The 27619-nt window shown below is 38.6% G+C and overlaps 1 protein-coding gene across 7 annotated transcripts in view; it reads right to left on the reverse strand.

Annotated features, from left to right (window-relative positions):
- ATP11C (ATPase phospholipid transporting 11C) overlaps positions 1-27619 on the reverse strand; it is a 165567-nt gene that overhangs the window by 39932 nt on the left and 98016 nt on the right. For 6 of the 7 annotated variants that reach the window (XR_009692050.1, XR_009692049.1, XM_061137375.1 and 3 more), the window contains exons 8-21: positions 25603-25653; positions 24566-24630; positions 24136-24217; positions 23079-23229; positions 22295-22492; positions 17155-17316; positions 16330-16481; positions 15253-15324; positions 13095-13168; positions 11123-11226; positions 10481-10662; positions 8861-9124; positions 4975-5149; positions 422-524 (exon numbers count right to left, since the gene is read on the reverse strand). Coding sequence is in view for 5 of the 7 variants with exons in the window: in XM_061137375.1 (XP_060993358.1) it covers positions 422-524; positions 4975-5149; positions 8861-9124; positions 10481-10662; positions 11123-11226; positions 13095-13168; positions 15253-15324; positions 16330-16481; positions 17155-17316; positions 22295-22492; positions 23079-23229; positions 24136-24217; positions 24566-24630; positions 25603-25653 (1835 nt within the window). In the remaining 2 variants the exon portion in view is untranslated. The remainder of the gene's footprint in view (positions 1-421; positions 525-4974; positions 5150-8860; positions 9125-10480; positions 10663-11122; positions 11227-13094; positions 13169-15252; positions 15325-16329; positions 16482-17154; positions 17317-22294; positions 22493-23078; positions 23230-24135; positions 24218-24565; positions 24631-25602; positions 25654-27619) is intronic. The other variant, XM_061137377.1, reaches the window with a different exon arrangement.

Genomic DNA, 27619 nt, shown 5'->3' on the forward strand with positions numbered 1-27619 from the left:
TATCGGCATGAGGAAAATCAGCCAGCCAGTTATCATTTCTGAGTTCCAAACAGTTAAGGACCTCAAAAGATACAGTGCAGCAACATAAGCAGGCGATCTGGCAAATCAATACAATTTCCTGCATGCTGGCAAAAATGAGAGCTAAGTGATCAATCACACGGCCAGGAGGTTTCAGAAATTTGGTTTACTTGGCTAATAAAATAATATCCTCCAGCCTGGTATTGCTACATTTCCACCAGGGGTAGGACTTATGCATGGGCATATTCCATGATCAGAGGAGAACCTTCATTTGATTAACAATGATCATTCCCAAATTCAAAATCAAGATGAGCAACCAAAACAATCTCTAGAATAATAAGACCACTCTACCTAAAAGCAATACTGATACCTTATAGCTGCCATCTCATTAGATGTTTCTTACCTATGCCCACATGGGATTCCAAGATCATGCTAACATCATTGGCACCATCACCTATCGACAGTGTGATTGGGCTGCCTTTTAAATTCTTCACCATTCTTACAATCTAAACGTTAAATACAAGAGAGGTATAGAAAAGGTCAAAGCAGAATGTGAGCTTGTACTCCATGGGGGTATTTGCCTCATTCACACTTGTAAATGGAGGCCTTGCAAACAGAAAGGTGGTCTGTGCATATAATAGTGTCGAATTCTCAGGGGAGAACAACACAGCTTTTCAAAATGTAACACCAGTGCCTACTTGTTTCTGGTTTTCTAATGGATGAACTGTCTAATCCATGCCTTCTATCCACATTAGAGAGCAGCATGCATCCCCTCTTGTCACTGCTTCACATGTCCTTTCAGATCAGGTAGTGAAGGAGAGAAAGTGGAGACCAGAGAGCTGATATGGGGTAATATGCATGGGGCTACCAGGACAAAAGTGGGCAGTGAGAGGATAATGATTTTGGTCACCTCTTCCTCTCTCCTCCCTGCTGACACTCCAACCACCCCTGGGTGCACCCCAACCCTTATTTCCATCTAGCTGCCGACTAAACTTTACCAAATCTTTATGAGTGCTCAATATGATTTGATCTCTCATACAGGTAGCTGCATTTTAAAAGGGGGCACCCTAAAGGTGATGACCTTTGCAGAAAGATGTCTGAGATGTGTATAAAGCATCATCATTCCCTGAGTGTCTCTTAAAGATATGTTGATGGCACAGTGCAGCTCAACGCTGTGTTCACGGTAGGTACTGAATAAAAGAAACCTTCTCCTGGCAGAGTTACTGTGGGAAGAATATTGGCTAAGTGGCTGTCCTCCTACCAATGACTGCTTTATGTGTCAACCCTCAAAACCCCTTGGAATCTAGCAGCTTTTAAACAGCTTATGTAAATCAGTAGTTAAATAATGTCTTGCAAAATTTTTGTACTCTCAAAGGCTTTCACCAGGTAACATAAATAAAATCCATTCCCACATAACTGAAATGATTAAAAATAATTTATATGAGGCAAAACCACCCTGCAGTCTTTTCTTTAAACAAAATTCAGTCAGGTTTTAGTTATATTAAATAGCATACCAAAAAAACCTGACGTCTAATCCATTTGACACAAAAATGATGTTACTAGGAAATGCCAGTTTTTCCCCAATCCTTCACCTCAACTTGGTTCTTTCTAAAAACTTTATGAGTGTCAGAAATAATCAGTGAGTCAAAGACAAAAGTAAACTTGTTTTTAATGGGTTACATTACTGGTTTAACTAATTGCACTATTATACTGTATGTAGTAATGACCTAAAAGAAGAAAAATGCAGTCAGAAAAGGTCCAGGGAAGGCAATAAAATTATCAAGGGTGACAGCTTCTGCATGCAAATATAGATTAAAAAGGTGAAAGCCAGTCATTGCAGAAAGATAAAAGGATATATGGCTACGACCATAAAACCATGAAAGATCTAGATAGATAAACATCGAGTTTTTTTTTTCAGAAGTTCCAGGTCACTGGAGATTAAGAGAATAAGAACTCTTCAATCTCTAGATAGCCTCACAAAAAAGAAATCAATTTACCAGAAAGCATTTATTGATCTACTATAACTACATGCAACCCAATGTGCAAAAGTGAAGTGCAAATATCCAAAAAGGATATGTGGCTTGGTCACATACCTCAGGAAGTATATAATGGGGAATGGATACAATAACATCAGAGAAGCAGATTAACAATAAAAGATAATAATACTCAATATGCAAGAGAATATATAACACTGTCATCTAAGTTGTCCACATAAGAAGGCCTATGATGTCAGAGAAGGGAGAGGACACTGCAGGCCAGAGTGATGAGAAACGATTTTACAGAAGGAAGCGTGGGTTGATCTAAACCATAAAGGACTGGTAAGATGTGCATGGATGGGGAAAAGGGTTTGGAGGAGTATTCCAGGGAAAGGGAAGAGCACAATCTAAGGCATACTGACAATTAAGTCCAATATATGCTCAGAAAATGGGTCTGATTTGACCAGACCAATTGAGTTTTCATAAAGGGGACATGGACAGGTAGATAATATAATATGGGGCCATATTATAAAAGTGGTAACAGGGTGCAGGAGAAAGGAGAAATGATAAGAAAAGGCTAGACTGCAGGCTGAGAAAGAAGTTAGTCGACATGGAGTTCAATGAGCTGTTAAAGTCCTGGACCTGGAAGGTAACGGAGAGAGATGGAAAAGACAACGTACTAGAAAATGGGCAGAATTTGGTGACTGAGAGCACATGGTAGGGTAAAGCATAGGGGATGTCAATATACAGATCTAGAAGTACAGTGAGCTCAGTAACACTTGTAAAAAAAGACAATGAAAATGACAACTGGACTCTAGAGAAGGTTGAATTGAGGTGATAATGACACACCCAAGAAAATGTATTCAGTAAGCAACTGGAGAAATAAAGTGGAACTCCAAAGACTGGGATTGAAGAAGTGATTTGAAAAACACCTATGAGTGGGTGATAGTAGATGGTAGGTGATATTCTGGAAGAGGTGATGATAGTGAGAGAAATAAAAGAGACTAAGGACTGAACCCCGGGGGGGCTCCATGTTCTGGGTGGGAGAAGCAGCATGGTGTTAGGAATTCAGATACTGGCCTGGGCAGTGGAGCAGTCAGAACCCAGGTGACCAATCTGAGCAGCAGACAAATGAATGTGGGGGGAAAATAAAAAGGAAAGAGGTATTGCCTTTGATTAGAGGGACAGATTTCTATGGATATTGTTCTGATAGGATCTGCTTCCCCAGCTGGGGCTAACAGAGGCTCTGAAGCTTGAAGAAAAGAAGAGCATATGATTGCAGTAGAAACTGAAAGTGAGAAGGTAGGGAGAGATGATTGCCTCAATTAGGATGGGCTGGGTGCATGCACATGCCTGTGCAAGGTAGGGAGCGGAGTCTGTGAAGGAGAAGCCAAAGACACAGCACCAGCCCCTGGGTCTAGAGCAAGCAGCTGAGGGATGGGAAGAAGCAAGACCAATGCATATAAAAGAATACAGTGTACACAGAAGTGGAAAGTTGTGTACCTGACACTCTAAGGTTCCAGAGATGCAGTGAGTACAAGGAGGCAAGGTGAAGCAGATCAATGCAAGCTGGAGGAGCTGGAAAAGACAGCACATGGAGGGTGGCCTCTGCACTGGGTTTTGTTAGGAACACAATTTTTGTTAGGTCAAGAGGAATTCAGAGACAATTCCAGATGAGGAAATGATATGAGGGAAGTCCTGGAAGTTGGCGTGAGCATGGCACATGGGAAGGGACACAAAAGGGCAACAACCAATAGGAGTGGAGGATTCACGCTGGATGTAGGAGTGATGGTGGATTCAAAGTGTGTACAGACACATGGAAAGGGTCGACAGGGGTGGCCCTGACTGCCATACTGAGTCATCTGCCCTTCATCCTAAGGGACCAGGAAACTACTGAAAGGTTCTAAGGGAGAATATATGATGGGAGAAGTACAGTTTTAACAAGATTAATTTGGGAGTATGGGGAAAGAGATGGAAGGGGGAAGGGCGAAAGCAAGGGATTAGTAAGATTAAATCAAACATTCTGTGTATAAAGCCCTAAGGGCTTGCTTGCACTAGGATGGAGATAAAAGGTTTAAGAAGATGGCACCAAAATGAGAGCTATGACAAAATGTAGGAAGAACAGGACATGGTGATTATATGGAATGAGTGAGAAGAAAAGGGTCAAAGGCAGTTTGGAGACTTGGGGAGCAAAAGAAAAATGTCACTGGTGACAGGAATAATAAAGAAAAAGGATAACCCAAACTGGCCTGAAGGAGAAAATTATAATCTCTGTCTTGGATACTAGAATTTAATGTTACAGAGGGAGTCCACATAGAGCCAACTAGTAGGCAGCTAGAAATATGTGACTTAACAAAAAGGACAAGTCAGTCGGAGTCATAGAAAAGGATGTGCTTATCCAAAGACAGGATGTAAGTGAAAAGCAGATGGAAGACATCGCCCCAGGAAAACCTGATAATCAGGGAGAAGACCGAGGGTGAAACAAAAAAACACCATGTTGCCAAGACGGAAAAAAAAGAGGACCATGGACAACCAAGGGAGGAGAGTTTAAACAGGGATATAATTGCAGTGTCAACTGCAGTGGAGAAAGGAGGAGAAAATGGAAGACAGTGCAATGGATTCGGCAAGGAGTTTGCTGTTCTCCTCCAAGAGATCCTACAGAGTAAGATGGGAAGAAAATATGCATGGGGCTAATGGAACAGTGGAGCCAGGAGTAGTGGGATGAAGGCAACAGGCACCAAGCACTCATTAGGGAAGTTTGGAAGGTGAGCAACTGGACAGCCAGCTTGAGGGGACAGCAAGGTGAAGCACAGGTTTAATTCAAATTGGCGAGAAGGCTCCTGAGTTGGACCACACAGAGGAAGAGGCCAGGAAAGATATAATAAGGTACTTGGGGCCCTTTGAAGAGAATTAAAAGTGTCAATTTGTATCTAGGTGTGCAGAAGTAGCCAGAATAGAACATCAACTAATATCCAGTTACCTGGGCTTTCTGTAATGGGGCCATCCGACAGCAGAGCACTGCTGTGCACTTCATGCAGATCTGTAGGAAAATGCTTTTGTAATTGTTAGAACCAGAGTCTTGACTAGAGTTTAATATGAGAGACAGAGTGGAGCCATCAATGATTAATCCATATTCCTGATGTTCTGTCCACGCTCTGAAAAAGAAAAATAATGCAAATATATTTGAATCTACTATACATTGTTTTTCAGGAACTTGAAAAAACCACAAAAAGCAGACTTATCATCAATCTGGTTCCTGGACCTGTGAATTCTGAAGAAGCAACCATTTCTATTAATGGCATAATAGAGACTTTCTATCACATCTTTGAGGCTCAAGTTGCCCAGATAGATGTCACTAAGTTCTAAATATAAAAATAATGAAAATCTAGCAGCCAGTCTCCATATAAGAAACTCAAGATGAATTTTGGAAATTACAGTTCAATCAGTAAAACTCTGATATGAAGACAAATCATTAGTCAATCTGAAAACTGAACGATGCAGGGAAAAGACAAAATGGCTTTGGGGTATACAAATCACAGAAGATATTCTTAACATTTTTGCCTGACTGACAAAACCTATCAATAGATCTGGCTTCTCAAATATGACAGACTACCAAAAAGACAAAGTGTTCATTAAAGAACTCCATACAATGATTTATGTTCTTTAAATAAGTATCATTTTATACTAGATTAGTGATTTTCAACCATAGCTTTCCCATTCGAATCACTTGGGCAGCTTTTTAAAAAGCCCATGTCTTAGGTTTATCCACAGACATATTAAATCTGAGTATCTTGGACAGAGCTTGGTTAGACTGGGTTGGCCAAAAAGTTCACCTGGGTTTTTCCAGAATAGGTTAATGAACCTGTAAAACATGGTTTTACAGGTTTGCATGTAAAACATGTAAACCATTTAACATGTAAAAACCCAAATGGACATTTTAGGCAACCCAATATATAGGTGTGTTTTAAAAGGCTCCATAGGTTATTTGCATGCATAGCCAGGACTGAGCAGAACTAGTTGCCAGGAACGACAAATATTAAATAGTGCCAACTATTTAAGAAAACCATATGGAGGGAAAACTTACAACTGAAAAAATGCTACCAATTAACATTTCATTTTTTTGCAATTATGAAAAAACCAGCAATTAATCAATTTCTGTTCAGGCAATCTTGGGTGCCATTTGAGAATCGCTGAAGAAGTGTTAAACACAGCAGGGTCTCATCATTACAGATTCATTCGTCTAATGTTATGCTTCTGAAAGTTTACTGTTTAAAGAGCTGCTGTTTTACAGACTATGAGTAGTGAGAGTCTAATATGCCTCATCATTCCTTCCTTCCATATTTTGCTTCATACTATTATGAGCATGTTTTTTTCACTAATTAAAGAGATATCAATCATGCATTCCTTTGCTCCCCTACTCACAGAGCTAACAATGTGCAGAAAACAGTGGCTCAATAATCAATCAAGCAATATCTGTATAAATCAACTCTAACTAAGCCATACAGAAGAACGGAAAGAATTATTAACTAAGCTTTTTCTGGAGACTAGAAAATCTCCTTGGGGTTAAAGAGGCACACATGAGAGAAATGCCCCACTAAACATGATAAATGGTTAACATCTGAAAAGAATAGATACACATATAACTGAATCACTTTGCTATACACCTGAAGCTAACACAATACTGTTAATCAACTGTACTCCAATATAAAATAAAATAATTTTTAAAAAGGTTAATATCCAGTGATTGGGAGAATAAATACAGACCAGGAAAGAACAGTGGGTTCTTTATGAGGTATAACATCTGAAATGGAACTTGAAAGGACAGAAAGAGGTGAAGAAAGAGAGAACGTATATGTGGTATGTGTGTTAAGCTGCTTTAGTCGTGTCCGACTCTTTGCGACTCCATGGACTGTAGCCCGCCAGGCTCCTCTGTCCATGGGATTTCCCAAGGCAAGAATACTGGAATGGATTGCTATTTCTCCAGTATGTGTGGTATACTAGGAAAATAAGTTGAAAAGGTCACCTGGGGTCTTTGGTATGACCTAATTCTGTGGGTAATGGAGACACGCTAAAGGTTTCTGAGCAGGGTTATGATATGCACAGTGCTTTACACCTAAGGACCAGTCATTGGGTAGAGGGGCTTAAGTGCTTTTAGGCACAAATTACTAGGAATCTGATAAAGGAGCCCCAGTGGAGAGAGCGGGAACATGGGTAGGGCTTGGGGGCGGATTTGCAATGGAAGAGACAAAGGAGCAGAAGCTGGCCAAAGGGATTCTGTGTCTCATGCTTGTGTAACTTGGGGAAAGACTTCACCCAACTGCAGATGAATGAGGAAGAAGAAATGTTTTGAGATGGTGAGTTCAATTTTCCATAAGCCCTGGCTTTTACACAAGTGCCCAAGAGCTGCTAAATGGTACTGCGGATTTAACTGTGTCTCCCATGAAGTCCTATGTTGAATCCCTAACCCTCAGGGTGAGGGTATTTGGAAATGAGATAGATAGGTCTAGATGAAGTCGTGAGGGTGGGGCCCTCATGATGGGATCAATATCCTTATAAGAAGGGGAAGAGACATCAGAGCTTCTTCTCTCTCAGCCAAGAAAGGATACAGCCCACTTTCTACAAGTCAGGCAGGGGGAACCTCACCAGATGTCAGCCATATTGGCACCCTGACCCCAGATTTCTGGCCTTCAGAAATGCAAGAAGTAAGTTTCTATTGTTTAAGCCACCCACTCTGTGGTATTTTGTCATGATGGCCTGAGCAGATTAAGATAAATGCACAAGTAAAACACATGTAATCTGGACTGCTTTTGTAAGTACCATTTGGCTAAAGGAAGGAAACATTTATCACAGACAATTAATAAAAACCTGTTTACTCTCACTCATGTCCAAGTAACAGAAGAACAACAGCTGTTTTAAAATTGGACATCGTCTCATGAATGTGGGTTGTTCATTTTTAAAGCCTGTTTAAACCCTAGAGATGAGGACACAGATACAGCAGAGTTGTTAAAAGTATAGGCTCTGGAATTGGATAGACCTGTTCTACATCTTATTAGCTGTGTTATCTTAAATAAGTCACTTCATCTCTCTGAGCCTTAGTTTCCCTATTTTTAACATGAAGAAAATTAGTTGTTACTGGGTTGTTGTGAAGATTAAATGAGAATAATTTAAAGTGCTTAATGCCGCTCCTAGAACAAAGAGTGTGCTTAAGAAATGTGAAATAGTATTACCTAGGGGTCTTTTGATTTAGAAGAGGAAATCGATTTGCTTATGGCCAAGGTAAACTCCAGTAATTGGTTTAGACAAACCTAAGCCATGGTCAATGTATCTCTTGGTATTGAATTACTGTGGATCAGTGCCTTTCCTTGAGAACCCTAGGTTCTACAAGTTCTTCCTAAGCAGCTTGTTGAAAGCAGTCAAGTGGCTACGCTATCAAGTGTTTGGTCTCCTGTGAAGCATAAAAATTCACATAGAAAATGGCTCCAGGACCTCAACCTGCACAGAAACTGTTACAGAGACTGACTTTATTGCATTCAATTTAAGAGACCATGAAAAGGGATATTTTTTCTTAACATGGACCAGGCCAGGATATCAATGCTAAATACCCAGACCCTAAATATCCAGAAAGTGAACCACTTTTCTAAAGCTCAAGAAGTGTAGGTTTTTTAAAAAAAGAAACATGAGGTGGAAAGTGCCAAATAATCTCAAATAGGCTATTAGCTAAGTCCTCAGGGAAGGTTCTAACTCACAGGGATAAACCACCTACAACCAACCAATGATAAATTAGAGAAAGCAGAGCCTTCTGCATAAGTAGCTGTGGTTTACATCTGTACCAAGGCCTAAATATACAAATCGATGCACTTTCTTACTTTTTAAGGCTTCTAGTACTTTTAGGAAATTCACGCAGCAGCTTCTTACGATATTCAGTCAACAACTCATGTAATCGATCCTCTTTCCTTTCACTTTCTTCAATAGTCTTGGTGGTCAGTTCCAAGAGTTCGGTGTTGGTTTGGAAAAGGCGGCATGCATAGCAGGTGGATTTTGCAGTCTCCATCTTGTCGCCAGTAAGCACCCAGACTTTCAGACCTGCAGCATGCAGGGCTTCAATGGTCTCAGCGGCTTGATCTTGTAGCCTGGGAACACAAAGGAAACTTTGTTATCTTTGAAAATTCCTGACACAGATTCTGCAAGAAGGCTTGTTAAAGAGAATATTCTTATAATTCATAGCAATTTTGGAATCTTGACATGTTTTAATAGTTACTTTTCTTATATATCCTCTACCCTTTCTAAGCATATTCTTGTCGGCATAATTTTACTTATTAAAGTACATTTCAGACAATGAGGTTTTGAAAGTTCATGATCTCTCTTGAGGTAACTGGTATCTAATGACAGAAATAAGAATCATCACTTTTAGCTAAAATGTTCAGAATCTCACCAAATGGTCTTACTGTCACTTTAGCGTATTTCATTATGTTGTCTACAAATACTTAATGTGGTTCAAAACTGAAAGGGCCAGATACATCCTAATGAGATACTGAGAGAAGTCAGCAAATTCCCATCCCTGAGGACCTTGAAAGCCAAACATTCTGAAAGACAATTTAAGCATAATTCTGAAAGGGAAGGACAGAAGAAGGATACTTCGTATTCCTTCTGGCTAGAGAGTAACAATGAAATTGTTGTTTAGTTGGCAAGTTGGTCTGACTCCTTGTGACCCCATGGACTGTAGCCAACCAGGCTCCTCTGTCCCTGGGATTTCCCAGGCAAGAATACTAGAGTGGGTTGCCATTTCCTCCTCCAGGGGATCTTCCTGACCCAGGGATTGAACCTGCATCAGCAGGCCGATTCTTTACCACTGAGCCACCAGGGAAGCCCAACAGTGAAATTAGACTGTATGAATTCTATTAGAACCTTCCAACATAGCTGAATCTATGTTTATAACTTCGTGTTTAGGTTAAGCCTGATAATTCGCATTCATTATTTCTAGAAAAACCCCCAAATAGAATCTAAAACATATTTTTTCAAGCAGATCAATTTTGGAGCCCTATAATCATGTTCGGCAGAGCCAATTATTTTTAAAATGTGCTCTAGTCTGTTAAACCAGGTTACAATGAGTTCTCATGTTGCTTGCTCTACCTTGAATTTCCCTTCTGCTCATATGTCTGTCAAAATCATATCCATTCCACCAAACACCAACTGAATGATACCTCTAGCACAAAACTTCCTACACATAGTAAGACTACTTCATACATTTCTGTATAAATGAAGGGGTGGCTTAGGAAGTACTCAAAAGACCTTTGAGATGACAGATTCATATTCTTCTAAGTCACAAATACTTAACTCAAAAATTATTTCCACAAACAGTTCAAAACCTGGTGTACAGACAAAGCTAAATCAAAGATTTCAAAGCTTGAGAATAAATAACCAATCTGGACAGATACTACTCTAAATGATTGGTCATTAAAATAACAAGAGTATCATTTTCTAGTTACTTGTCTTCCACTGCAGTGGCTCCAATTAAATGCATGTCTGTCTCAATCTCATCGAAAACCTTTTCCATTTTTTCTTCTCTGTCTTGTAAGGCCATTTTTGCCTCTATGAGCTGTCTGTTAACTCTTTCATAATCATCTGGAGAAATTTCTTTGAAGGCTACACAAAGTGTCCGATACCCCTCCTAGAAGCAAAGTAGGAGATCTCTAGTTATCCAAATAACAAATAAAAACAAACAAAATACACTCTTTAAATACTCTTGCTTTATCAAACAGACAAAAAGAAATTCTGACTAATTTCCTTTTCAGTTAAGAAAGGGAGAAAAAACAGATTGTATTAGGTTAACATTCAATTGGGTTCAGAATAACAAAATAATACCTCTTGGGTTTAAAAAAACACAAAAGCAGAACATAAAACAAAGATTCTTGAAAAGTCTTCAAAGGCTGCAAATTCTGAACAGAAACTTGCTCCAGGATGTTTTATATTAAACTAAGGAAAATAATATTACAAAATCTCCCAATACAAAAATAGACCATCAAAATAAGCTAAAATTCATTTAAATTGTCCTTTATATAGCAATCCATAGACATAATCATCTCTAGCATTTCTCCTTCTCTCTATTGAGGGCAGGGGTGCAGGCTCACCATTGCATTATGTTCCACATGGACTTTAATTAACTCGATTTCATGATTTTGCACCCTGGGGAAAACTGCTGAGTCGGCTCCTTTACAAAAGAGAAGTATGTCTCCTAAAATAAAGAATCAGAGTATTTGACTTACTTAGAGTTAGACTGGTATTGGGATTTTCATAACAGGTAACTATTACGGTCACTTCTCCTTCCCAGGAGCTGTGTATCCTAGGACTGCCTTGGAATGTTCACCCAACTGGAAGCAGACATCTTGACCTTCACTCTGTCAGAACAACATCCACCACCACTGAGGACCAATAAGGACACAACTAATACCCCAGAGTTTACAGTATGCACCTCTGTTAAAAGATATACCTTGTAAGTGAATCACTTGTGTCAAGGAGCTGCATCTGAATTCACTATGAGGATGCTGTCAACCATGATCTAAAAGTCACATGTAGCATCTATAGATGTCAAGGAGCAAACTCAGGCTCAAACAAGAAAAAATCATTTTCAAAGCCTATATATGTTAGCTTTTAGCAGTAGCTTGTCGGTTTTCACTGGAAATTGGAGAATTGCTCTGTAGAATGCTATTATAAATATAGCTTTATACCAGTCTGTGTACCCAGGAGCACAGACAGTTGACCTTTAAGAAAGAGATTCCAACCTTATAAGGCAAAGTGCTAAGTTCAAGAAGTTAAAAAACGGTAGCTCTGAGGTCAAGGCCCTTGGGAGACTACTTCCTCAGACATCTCACCATCTGCAATAGAATGCAGACATGCATGGGTACAGGTAAGAACAGAAGAATTCCACATGTTAGGTGTTTTTTTTTTTTTTTTAAATTCTCTCACAGGGACCTCCCTGGTGATCAAGTGGTTTAGAATCTGCCTTCCAATGCAGGGGATGCAGGTTCAATCCCTGGTCTGGGAAGTAAGATCCCATATGCCGCCATGGAGCAACTAAGCCCACATGCCACAGTGAAGAGCCTGCATGCTGCAACTAAGACCTCATGCAACCAAATAAATACATAAATATTAAAAGAAATTTCTCTCGCATATCCATGGTGTGTTTAAAAGTCATAGAACAAATTCCACATTTGCATATAATGAAATCAACATTGTAACTTTGCAGTCACACCACAAAGTATGAATAAGGATGGGCATATTCCCTCAAGGGTCTGTCTATATCTTCTCATTCTCATATTAAGAAATTTTCAACAGATTTAATCCTAAAAAGTTAATTAATAGGAAATAAACCAAAGATATTTTGAAAAACCACCCAGAGACATACATACAGAGACACACTTACACAGAGGAATCTGAGCCCAAAAATGAAGCAGCAATGCTACCCCATGGGTATTGTTGAATCTGAGCAGAAGGCATCACAGCCACCACGGCTTCTCCTAAGAACATGGGTGAACCCTGAAAGGACGGCACTGGTCCCCCTGAAAAGGGCAAGTTTCTTTATTGTGTGAAACAAAGAGCCCAGGGTGCTAGAGTAAATCACGTGCCCTTTCCCAGCAGTCGGGCCTTGGTCATCTCTGGCTCACCTGCTCCCAGAAAGTGTAAAGCAGTGAGAAGTTAGGATGGTCAGGGAGGGAGAACCAGCAACTCTCTACACGCAAAAACTACTGCTAGTAATCTCAAACCATGCGGTTGTAGTGGGCTGCCACAGGTAGACATTGGTGGTGATTGGTCAGTACCCTGAACTGTAAAAGTCACCCTTTCTGTTCCTGTTTGGATATCCAAGACTGAGAAGTGGAGCTCACTTTCCAAGAAAATTCATATATTGTCATACTAGGGGTTCTGCCACTGATAATTGACAAGCTGAACATGTGCTTATGTAAATACATTCAGGGATATACAAGAGCTCTGCACGACTTTAAGTAATCCAACACTACTACATGAAATGTTTTTCTCTCTTGAAGTAGTTGATCAACAAATCTACAAATGGAAAGACAGAAAAAATCAAGTCTTAAATATGCATACCTGAATGAGTCTTCACAATTACACTCATACGACGGCGGACAGCATCAAAGTTTAAGGTGTGAAGAAGTTCATACCTTTAATAGAAAAAAAAAGTGAGAAAAGTGAAGTACCAAGACCACACTGGGAAAAATAAAACACAGCAGAAACATCTTACATTAACAGAGCTTTCCTCTTGGATTAAGGGTTGCTGCTTGTGTGCACAAGGGGTACCTTCCATTGTGTTTTTGGAATTTCTCTGCACTTGGAACATGCTGTCAGAGGATACCAGCGGTGGTTAAGGGGTATCTATACCTTCTCATTATATGACTTAAAATAGTAAGGGGAGAGTGGCTGCATAGGAATGAGGTACAAAGAGCTGTTCCACCAAGCCATATCTAGAGGCTATCTAGAAATAGTCCCATCCTGCCACTTATTTTAATCATCTACGGAATGCCTACTATGTGTTGGGCACAGTGACAGATGCTGGAGAAGAGACATGAATCTTCTCTTAAGGGGCTTATCATATGATAAGTATGTGTGTGTGAGTTAATTGCTCAGTTGTGTTCGACTCTTTACGACCTTATGGACCGCAGCCCATCAGGCTCCTGTGTCCGTGAATTCTCCAGGCACAAATACTGGAGTGAGTTACCATGCCCTCTGCTAGGGGATCTTCTTGACCCAGGGATCAGACCCAGGTCTCCTGCATTGCAGACAGACTCTTTACCATCTGAACTACCAGGAAAGCCCATGATAAGGGAGGCAGAGGTTAATGAAATGACTACCTCCTAGTCTTCTAAATACTGAAGTAAAGGAACACACAAGGAGATGTAGGAGCACAGAAGGAAGGCCTCCTGGAGGAGGTTTTGCCTGAGCTGTGTCTTGCAGCAGTGACACGATGGAGAAAGGACATCATGGCACTCTGAGTATAGAGAAGAGCATGTGCAAAGGCACAGCAACATGAGAGCACATAGTCCACATAAGGCTGACATCTACTTGATAGGCGAGCAGCAAGAGAGGTAGGCAGAGGTTAGGACCTGACAACACTGTGGGCCATTGCAGATACTTGGGATTTCATCCTAAGGGCAATAGTAATCCATTGAAGGGTATAAACAGTGGAATGACATGATCAGCTCTGTGTTGCGCTGGCTAAGCTATACAGTAGATGAAATGAAGAAGAAAAATAAGAGTTATTTGAGAAAATGTGAGGAAATAGTTTCTTGAAAATAAATAACTTATATACAAGTATCTGATTTAAAAGTATTTATTACCAAGCTTGTCTTTGATGGGAGTGAGCAGGTCACTGGTTTGGGGATATAGGATATGTGTGTAAGACATCTACTTGTCTTACATAATGTCTCATTTGCTATTGGCCAGATGGGGGCACTGTTGTGAACCAGCTAGAATCTGGATTTTGACAGTAACTCTGGGCTCCTTCCTGGCAGTCAGGCCAAAGAGTCTTCCTCTGGGTTCCTCTGGCTCTTGAACATTCCTTTCCAAAGAGGCATATTCCCTAGCAAATCTACTTGTGTTACAGGTTTCTGAGATGGGTCTCAGGAGATGCTAGGAGTCAGAATGAAAGTCAGATAATTATATTTCAAGTTCTTATAAAGGATATAAAATTAATCAGAGAGCCTAATTAAAACCTGTTATTAAGGTAAGGTGGATTTGTTTGTTGGGATCTCTGTAGCAAAAAAAAAAAAAGGAAATGTGGAGCTTACTACTGCATCAGAGTACTTGCCCTGGGGCTCACACTCAAGCATCTAGAATAAGAGAAAGTTTCTGACACCAAAGCTGTTATGACTGGCAGGGTGTGTAATCCCAGAATGATTAGGTTCTAGACAACAGAAGGTTTCATACATGTTCACTGATTTTTCTTGCAGCATGTGCTGGAGACCTGAAATGGCATCTAAAATTCAGAAAAGTCCAGGCAGATGCTCATTCAGGCAACTGGATCGATGTGTGAACAAAACTGGAATCATTTACATCTCAAATGCTAATTTCTGCCACTCTATGAAAAATGTCTTCTACTCCAGCTACATTTATATAAAACTCTTACCTGGGAGAGCAGAGTCTTATATTTATAGATGCAATCACTTCCCTTTGCTGCCCTTGCTAAATCCATCTAAAGCTGACTGTGGAGTTAAGAAATGAAAATCATCAAACATACAGAGCTACTTACTCTTCTATTTCTTTTCTTTGGTTCTCTACTCTCATATAGCCATTCTGAACTCCTACAAATGTAAACCCATACCTGTGAAACAAAATAAAAAAGACTGTTGTGTATTTGTAAAGAATGATGAATTTTCCTTTGCACTGGGGTTATTCATACTTGTTTATTGTTTTCTTCTCTTTCATAAAACCCCAATCTATAGCTGTACTTCCTTTTACTTGCTGAGATACAACACAGACCAAGTCAATGCCCAGTCACAAATCATAACCAAAAAAAGAGGCAATTTGTAATTTCAATTCTGTAGCTAACACATGGGGTGACCTTTTATCCACTTAATCATCTTGGGCCTCATGGATAAAGCAGGACTTTCAATAACCAAATGATATCAAAATTGCTGGGAGTACTTCAGAAATAACATGTGTTATATGAAAAGTGACCACTGTTAGAAGATTTCCAAAATATAATGTGAACATTTGGACTTCTGGCTGGAATGCATAAATAGTGATGAAAGTTACAATTATGCATTGCTATTTTCTCTTTGGTCTTAATTGGTTTGGTTTGGGAATTTTTTCCAACTTTCCAATAAAGTAGCTTGGCTCCTTATTAAAGAATTAAGGATACCTATAAGATAAGGTTATTGAAGCAAATAAGAGAAAAAACAAAATAATGCCTGTCCTCCTGTGATTTTACTTTCTTAGGAGAAATACAAGAAATGTTTGATTTTTTTTTTTACTCTTGAAAATGCTAATGTATTTTTCTACAACTTATTTTTGGGTTTTAAAACAGCATTACTTACTGAGGTATAACTAATGGAGAACTGCAAATATTTAATATGTGCAACTGGATGACTTTAGAAACATGCGTATGTCTGTGACATCATCATCACAATCAAGGGAAGAGATATCCTGACATTTCTCAGTTTCTTTGTGTCTTTTTGCTTTTTTGTTGTTTTGGGTAATAAGAACATTTAACATATGAGATCTACTCTTTTAACAAACTTTGAGGTGAGAATACCATATTGTTAACTACAGGCAGAACGTTATTATTATCCAGAAATTATTCATCCAGCATAACATATGTGCTTACTTTTTAGCTCCTTTGACCAAAGCTATTTCATCCGGTGAAGACGACATATAGGTTAATTCAGCTGACTGTGTAACTCCATCAACAGTATCATTTGTTTTAACTTCTACAGTGTGACATAAACACAAGGCACGCAGAAAGAGCTCTTCTCGACTCTGTTGAACAGCAACAGAAAAATGACTATATTATTTTTACTGTGATCACTTGGTAAGTAGTCAATGAACAGAGAAAAGTTATTAATGTGAGAGCATGTTATAACCACCAGAAAATTGAATAGCAGAAATTTATGAATTCCTAATACTCAAATGAGCTATACTCCTAATCCCTGCCAACATGCCTGGTCCCCAGCTAACATACCTTGGGGTTCTATTAACTCATTCTTACTGCAGTGCCACCTAATCCCAAAGCAGTGACATCTCCATGGCCTAAAAGAGTGCATTCAGTTCTAATTCACAATCTAGCAATAGCTCAGGTGCATGGAGACTCTGGTTCATTTAATGCCTAGACACTCCTGGGGCTTGAATGATTTCAGTAGACATAATTCTCGGAGCAGCTCATGTTTTTAAAGATAAAGTACCAAATATGATCACACAGTGAAAGTGAAAGATTTACCCAAATGCCATTTCTCACAATGTTCTCTTTTTATAAATTCTACTTGTTTACAAATTCCAGAGGCATCCATAAAATAAGAAAGGTGAAGTTGCAACAACGAACAAATGGCTATTCAAAAGTCTATGTCACGTGCCAAAATCCTTCATTTCTACTATGTTAACATATGCCTATCTAAATTGATTTCTCAAGGTAAAATGGTAACGCAAAAAATACCACCTTATCTGCTCTGTCCAAATATGGTAAGGGTCCATCAGTTTGAGATAGTCCATCGGTCTCCTGAGCTACACCTTTATACTTATGCCCATCTATGCAGCATTCAATGAATTCCATGCTGTTTTCAGTGAGTGTTCCGGTCTTATCAGTAAATACATAATCCACCTAAAAACAGGAATACAAACATATGCATTCTTACTTTCTTCAATGTAATTAACTTTTAGTTAGCATGGCTATTTTCATATCCACAGAAATCACCTTTTCTAAAGACTTGTCATATGTCAGACAATGACAGAAGCAGTATTATCAAATGAATGAGAAATGAACATGTATTTTTAAAAAGATTCTGAAATAGTATCACATGTCTAAGGTTCTTGTTGTTCAGTCGCTAAGTAGTGCCTGACTCTTTGGTAGACCTACTCAAATACAGATTAGTAGGAAGGAAAATGGGGCTATTTTGTCCAAACTAAGACTCCTTCAATTTAACACCTACTTGTTTTGACATAAAGAAGTTAACATAACAGAAGTCAATTTTCCAAGCAGGAAACATTTTATGGACCACTTATTTCTCTATCTCTCTGACACACACAGAAAATATATTTGATAGGAATTAAATTAATTGGGCCCTGGAGAAGGAAATGGCAACCCACTCCAGTATTCTTGTCTGGGAAATCCCAAAGACAGAGGAGCCTGGTGGGCTATATAGTCCACGGGGTCACAAAGAGTGGGACACGACTTAGCAACTGAGCGAGCATGCATGCATGCAAATTAATTGGGATGTAACAAAACTTTTCCTTGAAAAGTAAAATTTTCTATAAATATACTGGATTGAAATGAAATTCACTGTGTCTTATATGTATGTAACAGTTACAGAATATAGATAGACAGGGGAAATAATAATAACAGTTAATTAGGAGACACAGTAAGTCAATAAATGATCAAAAACATAAATGAAATTTCTTCCCCAATACTATGTGTATTTTCAGATACTCCTCAAAAAAAGTTTCCAAATTAAAAAAAAAGGGGGGGCAGAGTTTATAATGGTAGGTTAAAGTATAAGCATACTTTCATAAATAATGGAAAAAATAGACTATGAAATAAATTTTCCATGTAAAATAAGCCTTTTTGAGCATTTCCATTTTATCTCAGTTTTTATCTCTTCTATTTATAACATCTGGCTTTTGGAAACCCACAATTTTATCCTCCCTTTTGGCAATTTATGCTTAAATAGTTAAAATTACGGGCTGACAGGAACAAGCATAAGTACAAGATTAAGGTTTTTATTATGTAAGGGAGAAAGAGATGAACTGCGGCAGTAGCTGCTTTCTAATTATTTTTCAAAGCTTTTCACGGTAGCAGCACTGGCACAAATATAGCATTCCAATCTTCTCTTTTTTCTGTTAGCCAGCCAAGTTTGAATTCTCCCTTTAAATTAATCCAAGTGCTATTATTCCTGTATCATCTAGATTTTCCTAGTTAAAATGAAATTCTTTGGGGCTTTTTGTGTGATCAAAATTATTAACCTTCATTTTCTCCCAAAAGGTTCTCCTGGGTTGGTGCAGCTCCTACAGCTGAGTGAGCATTAACCCATTTTGAAATCTTTTATAGATGACAAAGGTAATAACTTTAAAAACATAAAGTACATTTGTTTGCCTATATATAACAGTCTGTACAGTATGGATCTGTCTACAATTAATCTCAAGGGTATAGGCCAACAAAGTATACCGTGATAGAGGGATTATCAAACTGTAGTCTGCAGCACACTCAGTTGGAGGGTGCTTGTTAACTCAGATTGCTGGGCTCTATCCCCAGAGTTCCTGACTCAGTAGCTCTTGGGGTGGGGCTAGATAATGTGCACTTCTAATCAGTTCCCAGGTGATGGTGATGCTGATGCTGATGCTGCTGTTCCTGAGCTCATGCTCTGAGAACCAATGATCTAATATATGCACTATACTAAGCTTAGATGGTAAAGCGTCTGCCTACAATGCAGGAGACCTGGGTTCGATCCCTGGGTAGGGAAGATCCCCTGGAGAAGGAAATGGCAACCCACTCCAGTACTCTTGCCTGGAAAATCCCATGGACTGAGGATCCTGGTAGGCTACAGTCCATGGGGTCGCAAAGAGTTGGACACAACTGAGTGACTTCACTTTCACTTTTTTCTTTCAAGGACAAGAGGAGGAGAGGATTGGCTATTATTAAAGGGTATCCTCATACTTATAGGAGAGACAGGGCTGATGAGTGAGAGGCTACTGCCTGCCTCTGATTCTCATCAGCTTCTTCCTCTTTAGTGGTAGGTTTAAGCCGGTTGCAGACCCTCTCTATCAGCAAGCTCAAAGTCATCAATTGATGGACAGAAAGCCTAAAGTGAGATAGCTGTTCAAGAATAGAGAGAGCCCTAAGATAAAGGCTGAACACATGAAATCATCTAGTTTATAGGTCAAAATTGGTCAAAATATTTTTTATCATTTAACTTAGTGAAGACCTTCTACTGGACTCATGGCTCCACCACTCAGTAACTTTGTGACCTTGGAAAAACTCCCATCTCTCTGAACATTAAACATTAGCCTTAAATAATCAAAGCTGCTGCACAAGGTTGTAAAGATTACTAAATATGCTTGCAAGCTCTAAGGTGTTACATAGATGTTGACTGTCATTGCTGCTGACCTGATCAAAATCACAGTACTGGACTCTTTCCATCATTTCACAGTCCCTATAATTTTTCTGATTATCATCACATTGCTAAAGTTAGGGTATGATAGGTGTATTTCTTCAACTATACGGTGAACAACTCAAGGTTTTCTTGTTTACTTTGTAACAGAAACCCCCAGTACCAAGAACATATCTTAGATAACACAGAACTTTAGTGCACAACCACTAGATTGAATTACTGGAATCAGAATATATACTCTGGCATACTGCTGGGCATAGCTGAGAGACTGAGACAGGATATGAAGGAACAGGCTATCCCCACGATTTTTTCAAGGTTGAAATCATTTGGTTGTCTAAAGGACAGATGTCTAATCATAAAAGACCCCATTCTTTTCCAATTGAACTGAGCAGTCTACTTCTTTTTGCTTTTCAAGTCAAAGACGAACAGTGTTCTAAACATATCTTCCTATTTTTCTTTTAATACCAATGTGGGTCACTTTGAAAGAGGTTAAGCAAGTGTTTGCAATGGTACTGATGGAAATTGACACTGCTTTTAAGTAAAATAAAAGTCCTATAGATTTTAAACTATGACTCATCAAAGAGGAAACCGGTTACACTTGATTTTGTGTGTACTGGTCCACTAAATGCAAAACGAAATCATTTTAAGACTTCCTTGCATTTTCATTTAGGTTGTTTCTATACATACAAGCTGATGTAAGTTGGTATGATGGTAAGTTTTTTTTATACTGTACAAATGTAAGTGGTGGTCTGGTTATTACCTTAGTTAGTTGGTTAAATGACGATCATACCCAAAAAGGCAGGTTTTAGTGGGGGGAAAGAAGTGGTGGCTAAAATGAAAACTGGTTTGTTTTCACTGATCAGATTTATTATTAATAGATCATTATCCAAAGCTCTATTTTACTTTCTGAAGTATGAATAAATCTAGCTCATAGGAACAAAACCACATCCTCATAGATAAGATGAAATCTGATGAGGTGGAGATCTGGCCTGTATATCCTGCCTGTCTCTCATGAGAATTAGGTGCCACATGTGGAAAGATGGCTGTTCTATTTGCAGCAGCTGGGGACTAGCCATGTTCACCCTTGGGTAGGTTAATCCATGCAGTCAGGCACTGAATCTAGAAGAGGCAGATCAGCTGTCAGGGAAAAGTTCACCAGAGGTGGCTTATAACTCATTTTTTTCCCCATGCAAAAGAGTTGCAGATTGATGCCTTTATCTAGGACTAGAGCAGTTCTACCAGGCTCAGTCCCTGAATGAAAAGTTCTGATTTACAAAGGCTAAGGTCAGCTGTGGTCACTGAAGTGACCTATAAAAGAAACTTCTGGGAACAATATATAATGGAAAGGCATTTGCCTGTTCATGGCTTATTCTATCCTCTGTGACTCAGTGTCTCTGTGGGAGGCAGATGCCACCCTCTGGGATCCTGGAGTCCTAGAGTCAGGTCTCAACATAATGGTATCTGGAGAATCCTTTCACCCTGTGACTAGTTGTCAAGTAGATACTCTAGTTTAGGCAAAGGTTGTATAAAGAACAGAAATAGAGAGTGGGGGTAGTGGGAGACTGAATTCAGGAGCTGAGTTTTGAGGTTATAGGTGCAAATGGGCACCATTTAAAACAACTGTGAGGCCCTGTTCCAGCCACACAGTTCCATTAACTGATTCTGCATCTCCTCGTCCCAGAAATGACATTTCCACAGCCTTGACATTCTAAATATAAAGAGAAGTAAATGTAAGCCAAAACACTCCCCTCGGCTTGTGAAAATCATTACGTGACACAGTAAATTCAGATAAAGGCAAAAACTTTCTCAATACTAGTCAGAAAAGAATCCAAGAAGTCACCACTTGAAGAATTACAGCTAGGCTACAGCCTAGCATTTGAAAACAACCTGGGTTAGCAAGAAGGTCAAAGCCTGGACTACACTGGTACATGAAGCAAAAAGCATTTAGTGGAGTGCATGCCCTCACATCTTCCCTTCATTTAAATTCTTGCACAGAATAAACAACTCTGCTTTCTAGGTCTATATTCCATCTGATCAGAAATGTCCAAGAAAATGTACCAAGAAAATGTCCATAGGACAACTCTGGTCAATTTGGTTTATGGAACAAAATGCATTTATAAAATAGCTTTATTTCCACTACCCCACATTCTAAATGACTATAGATGGTGATGAAGACTACTTGCTTCCTGTTCCAAAGCAATAACCCATAATCAACACCACCAACAGGATAAGTTTTAAAGAGAATTTCTGTAACATTCAAATTTAATACATAAATTGGGTCTTTCTCAAAAATGCCAGCAAAAACTGACACTATAGTTAAGATAACATCGCTTGCCTTCATTACATGCCTGCATAAAGAAATTTTTATTGAGTTACATTTCCAAATGTGAAATGGTCGCAAACACTGGTAATCCAGACTACGATAAAAGCAATTTTCACTGTGTTACCTTATTTTAAGTAAAAATAAGTTCTTACCTGACCAAGTTCTTCATTAAGGTCTGATGTGTTAACCAGGGCTCCTTCATTAATTTCTTCATCATAGAAGTCATTATCCCATGAAATGAAGAAGGAGCCCAAGAATTTTTGCATTTCTACTGTGACATACATGGAGACAGGAATGATAAAGTTGAATAGAACCATAAATGACAGGAAGTCGGTGAACATCTTCAAAACCTAAAAAAAAGGGAATAGTTCATGATAATTAAACACATAGTTCCATCAAGCAAGTGTAATATAAACTTTCTTTTAATTTCAATGCTGAAAGCACTGCTCTTGCTATAAAAAAGAAACTTCCCAATGACACTATATCATTGGTCAACATTATTATCATAGCATGTGAAAACATGTAAAACACCCCGAATTTTGTCACTTTTGTTTAGTGAATGTACCTTGACATAACACTTCTTACTTCCTTAAGGTCTCTGGCTTGTCCCACCCTCAGATATGAATGTAGGATCAAAGTTTTCATGTAGGCATCCATTATGTTTCTATCATGATATATCACAAGCTCATAACATATTAACATTCCAGACCTTTTGGCCCAGTTGCCTAAAACTCTTAACTTAAGAGTTAAAAACAAGAATATATGCCTAGGGTTAAGAAAAAAACCCTAGAATGTCTTAAAGTTAATGGCTTGGGGCTACCATACAACCAAGAGAAATCTCTAATACCAAGGTATCATTAGCTGAGCAGTAGTTCAATAAAGGGTGCCTCTGCCACAATGTAGTAGGGTTACAAATTTCAGCATAAAACAAATTACCTTCCAAGTTTCCCGTTCTTTCTGGGTCTTTTGGTTATACCAAGGTTCATCATTATATGGGGTACTTTGCCAAACATACTTTAGAGTAGTGCATATTGCAGCTTTGGTCAGTAAGATAAATAAATACACTATCAGGAAAGCGTTAATGGATCTGAAAAATAAGATATTATGAATTTAAAAACCACTGAAATACTGAAGATATCAACCAGGTATAAACTAGATTGTTCAGTTTTCTAAAGCTTCTTCTATGTACAACGTGTAACCATAGCACAGGCCTGTATGGGTGAACCTCAGTTACCACTGCTAAAGCATTACTCTTGACTAGTAAAATGGAAAAGCCAGTCCTAACCGTAATCCAAAGTGCAATGGCTGATTAGCTCAACACACTTTTAGTAAGGATCCTATAAAGTGACAGAAGACACACACCATTACCTACTCAACCCTTATAAAAGGAGTAAATTGTTTCCAAACCTGAATCCTAAAGGTTTGGAATAGAGGGTAGAGGAGCAAATGTGAAACAGTCAAGCTTAGTGCGGATTCTTTTAATCCGAAAGTAGAGCTATGAAGAGGGTGTTGCTGATATACTGTATGTCCATGGCAACAGAAGAGCGAGGTCTGTGCCAGTGCAAATGGCTTTGAAGGTGTGTCAAGTACCACACAATTATTTGCAAGGAGACTATTACCTGTGTTGCACAAACTCCTTACGTATAGCGACTAGAGGACCCCAAACCATTAACTATCAGCAAGAGAGAATAAATTTTACCTAAACTCTGCCCGTGAATAGCTAAGTGAGCTTACGTAAATCACTTATCATCTCTAAGACTATTTCTCTATCTGTAAAGTGGTCAGACTAACAGGAATTACTCCAAGTTGCTTAGAGGATTAAACCAAATCAGACATACAAAACAATGAGCACAGTTTCTGGAACAAAAGAAGTGCTTAAAATGGTAATGCTATTACAACTTATGTTGTTTTTTCATACTGTTGATATTTGGAAATACTGAGAAGTAACAATTTCAGTTCAATAACAAGTAAAGAAATTGTGAGGCACACTAACTTTTCAACAGCAGAACGTTTCTGAGATTTCCCTTGGTAGTTCAATGCCATTTTGGTTTCCATTCCAGTGTAAACAGCAACTCCTAAGGAATAACAATACGATGAAAATTAGGTTACATATGAGACTGCCAACCCAACTCCCCACCCAGTTGGATCTACCAACTTTTTCAATCTATAAAAATAGGAATTATAAACTCTCTTCTATTTATCAGTTAATAATCATTTACAGTATATTTTTATAGTATAATTTTAACCAACATAGTTTGTCATATTTCAAGTTAGTTTACCATCTTATAAATTCCTAACACCTAAAAAGAGACTTAGACTAAATGGAATTAAATGCCATGTCCAATTTTTTACTGCACCATTTATGAACATTTAGGTTTTAAAAGGCCTATTTCTAATAAGTATATCCTAAAAAAAATATTCACCATATATCTTCTTGGTATTTTTTAGTGTAGCTCCTTTCAACAAGAGATTTTCAGGTCCCAAAGACCTAAACAAAAAATGAACACAACTTATTCAGAGTCCAACTAATAGCACCATCAACTTTGGGGACATAGTTTGCTCTCACACACATCTATTTTCAAAAGATTCAGGATGCATCTGTCTCCTTATACGCTTACTAACACAGGACGAGTTGAAAAATCCTCCCCTCTGAAGTTACTTAGGGTACAGCACAGTACAGGAGATGCCAGCAACACACAGAGGTAAAGACATGCACAGAGGTGAAAGGACTGTGAGTCATGAAAAGCAAGATAACAGCAGACAGCAAGAAACAGAAAGAAAAAGTGACTGGAAAAGACTGGAAAAGCAAATGTAAAGGAAGGAGACACATGTAAAGGTGCTGTATTTATAGAGCGCAAACCCGCCTTTGAGGGGGGGATCACTGAGCTCCTGGTGTTTAACTTCCTTCTGAGCACTGGCTATAAAGGCCAAGTGGAAAAGTTAAAATAACTGACTGGGTGATTGAAGAGGGGAAAAAACACCCCCTTTTATATGAATTGTTTCATTATCAACTATTAAGCCTTTCGTTTTACATAAGTCCAGCTAATTCTCCCAGCATTTTGTCTACTGTCTAGTCCCTAAATTACTCTCCCTTAAAACACTACTTTCCAGATATACTTCCAATATGGTCAGGCACTTCACAATCAAGGACAATCAATAGAGGGCATAGAATATATTTGGGAATAGTTGTCAAAGAGGTCTGGAGCTCTATAATTTTAGAAACCCTCATCATCACTTCCAATACCACCCTCTCCCAGGATACACACACTCTGAGCCGCTGCCACTACAATCCTACCAATCACAAGGTGAGCTATTTAAGACCCATCAGTGGCTAGTTACCCCAGATTTATTCACTTTTCCCCATCCCTTTCTATAAAAGAAAGTATTTAGCTATTTTAATGGGCTTAAAAGAGAAACACCCCTCCCCTGAAAGGACAGATTAAAGGAATTATAAACTAACCTGGCAACAGCTTCAAGACTATTACTATAGATATTGATTCGGCCAACAAACCTGCAAAAAGAATATAATAGCATGTGTGTCTTCTATATCTAGATAAAATCTATTTACCCCAAATATGGGAATGAATCAAAATACAAATAATGCAAAAAGAGACAAGACAATAAACTACAAAAGCCTATTGTCTTGATTTTAAAAGAAAAAGCTAAGTTGAACCAATATGGTATGTAAATTTTCATCTCATTTTAAAAATATTACAGATTTTAAGAATGTAAACAAAGACTCTAAGCTGATTTTCAAGATCTACTTGGCACCACCACGCATGCACACAATACCCCTCTCAACTATACTTAATATAAATAATTGGCTTCTATTTTACATTCATGTGAAGAAAGGTTTCTGGTGCTAAACCATCTTTCAAAACCATGAGTTCAGTAATTCTTTCACTTGAACATGCATCAGAATCACTGAAGGGCTTCTTAAACCACAGATTTCTAGGCCCCATCCCCAGGCTTTTGGTTTAGGTAAGAATTTGAATCTTCATTTCCCACAAGTTTCTGGTGATGTGGATGCTGTTGACCTGAGATAATCCTTTGAGAAACAGCCATTAGGGAACACTTGATTGATTACCATCTTGGAAATTTTCAAGTTGTGTCTTGCGGCTGATCTGAATACTGACCTTGATCTGATCAAGTGATCAGATATATGGCTATGCACATGGTAATCTACATTTCTGAAAAATATGGTAAAAAGCTCTAAATCCTTAGTAAGAATGTTATGAGTATTTTATAACGTACATTATGATTTTTTCAGAAAAACTGAACTATTATTATGAAATACACAAAATATGAACGTCTGCATTCATTCATCATGTATTAACTGCACCATTACTATGCTTCCTAATAAGCAAGAAAAATGTGTTCCTTGCACCAAATAACATAATCAGGCAATTACGATGTAAGTGATGATTACTAGGGTGGTGGAGGTATTAGGCTGGCCAAAAAATTTTTGGGGGTTTACTCCCAACGAACTTTTTGGCCAATCCAATATTCTGAAGTCACATACCAAGGGTACTCAATCTATTAGAGACATTAGGAATAACCTTCCCTCACTAAAAATCTCCTTCATATTTAAGGTAACTGAAAAATTTAGTAGGAGTTACCCTATAAATATGTAAGGATCTATATTATTCTCTAACTCACAAAATCAGTCACTCCCCTTTCTGTGATTCCATGCTTCCTGAAGGCAGCAAACAGCTATTTTGCTCTGTGATCCTAAGTTCCTACTATCAACGTGGATACAGAAGAAGGGAAAAAATAAAGAAGGAATGATAGGAAGGAGGGAGGGTATAATTCTTATAAAAGTATGAGAACTTTCTTTTTCCACTACTGGGCATTGTTGTAAGCCACATCCCACTATTTGGTCCCCTTTTACAATCAACAGCATTCATTAACAAGATGAGTACCATGGGTGATGGATGCCATCTGTAATGGCAGAAGAGAATATAATTAATTGGCTCACTTGGCCAAAAACCCATTATTCTACCCTCATTAATACCAAGCTCTAATCAACCAAACTAATCAGTAGTCTTAAAAATCAAATGCCAGAGACTTCCTTGGTGGTCCAGTGACTAACACTCTATGCTCCCAATGCAGGGGACCTGGGTTCAATCCTGGTTCGGAGAACTAGATCCCACATGCCGCAAGATGCCAAATGTGCTGTGCTGTGCTATGCTAGTCACTCAGTCGTGTCTGACTCTTAAGCTAAATAAATAAATAGTAAAAAAAAAAAAATCAAATGCCAAATTTTTGACACCCACAATGATTGTTAATCAGCAACTCTACTGCAGAAAGCCTAGGTGTAGCAAAACAGAGGAAATCACACCATTTCACTGCTCCCTCAACTTAGCCATTTACTTTGGACAAGAAACAGCCTATATACAATACTTAGTTCATCATGATCCTCATAAAAAAGGATAGAGTGCCTACTAATTGCATGGTCCCACATTTCCTTCTCTCTT

Source organism: Dama dama, chromosome X (assembly GCF_033118175.1).
Source record: "Dama dama isolate Ldn47 chromosome X, ASM3311817v1, whole genome shotgun sequence".
Classification (NCBI taxonomy): domain Eukaryota; kingdom Metazoa; phylum Chordata; class Mammalia; order Artiodactyla; family Cervidae; genus Dama; species Dama dama.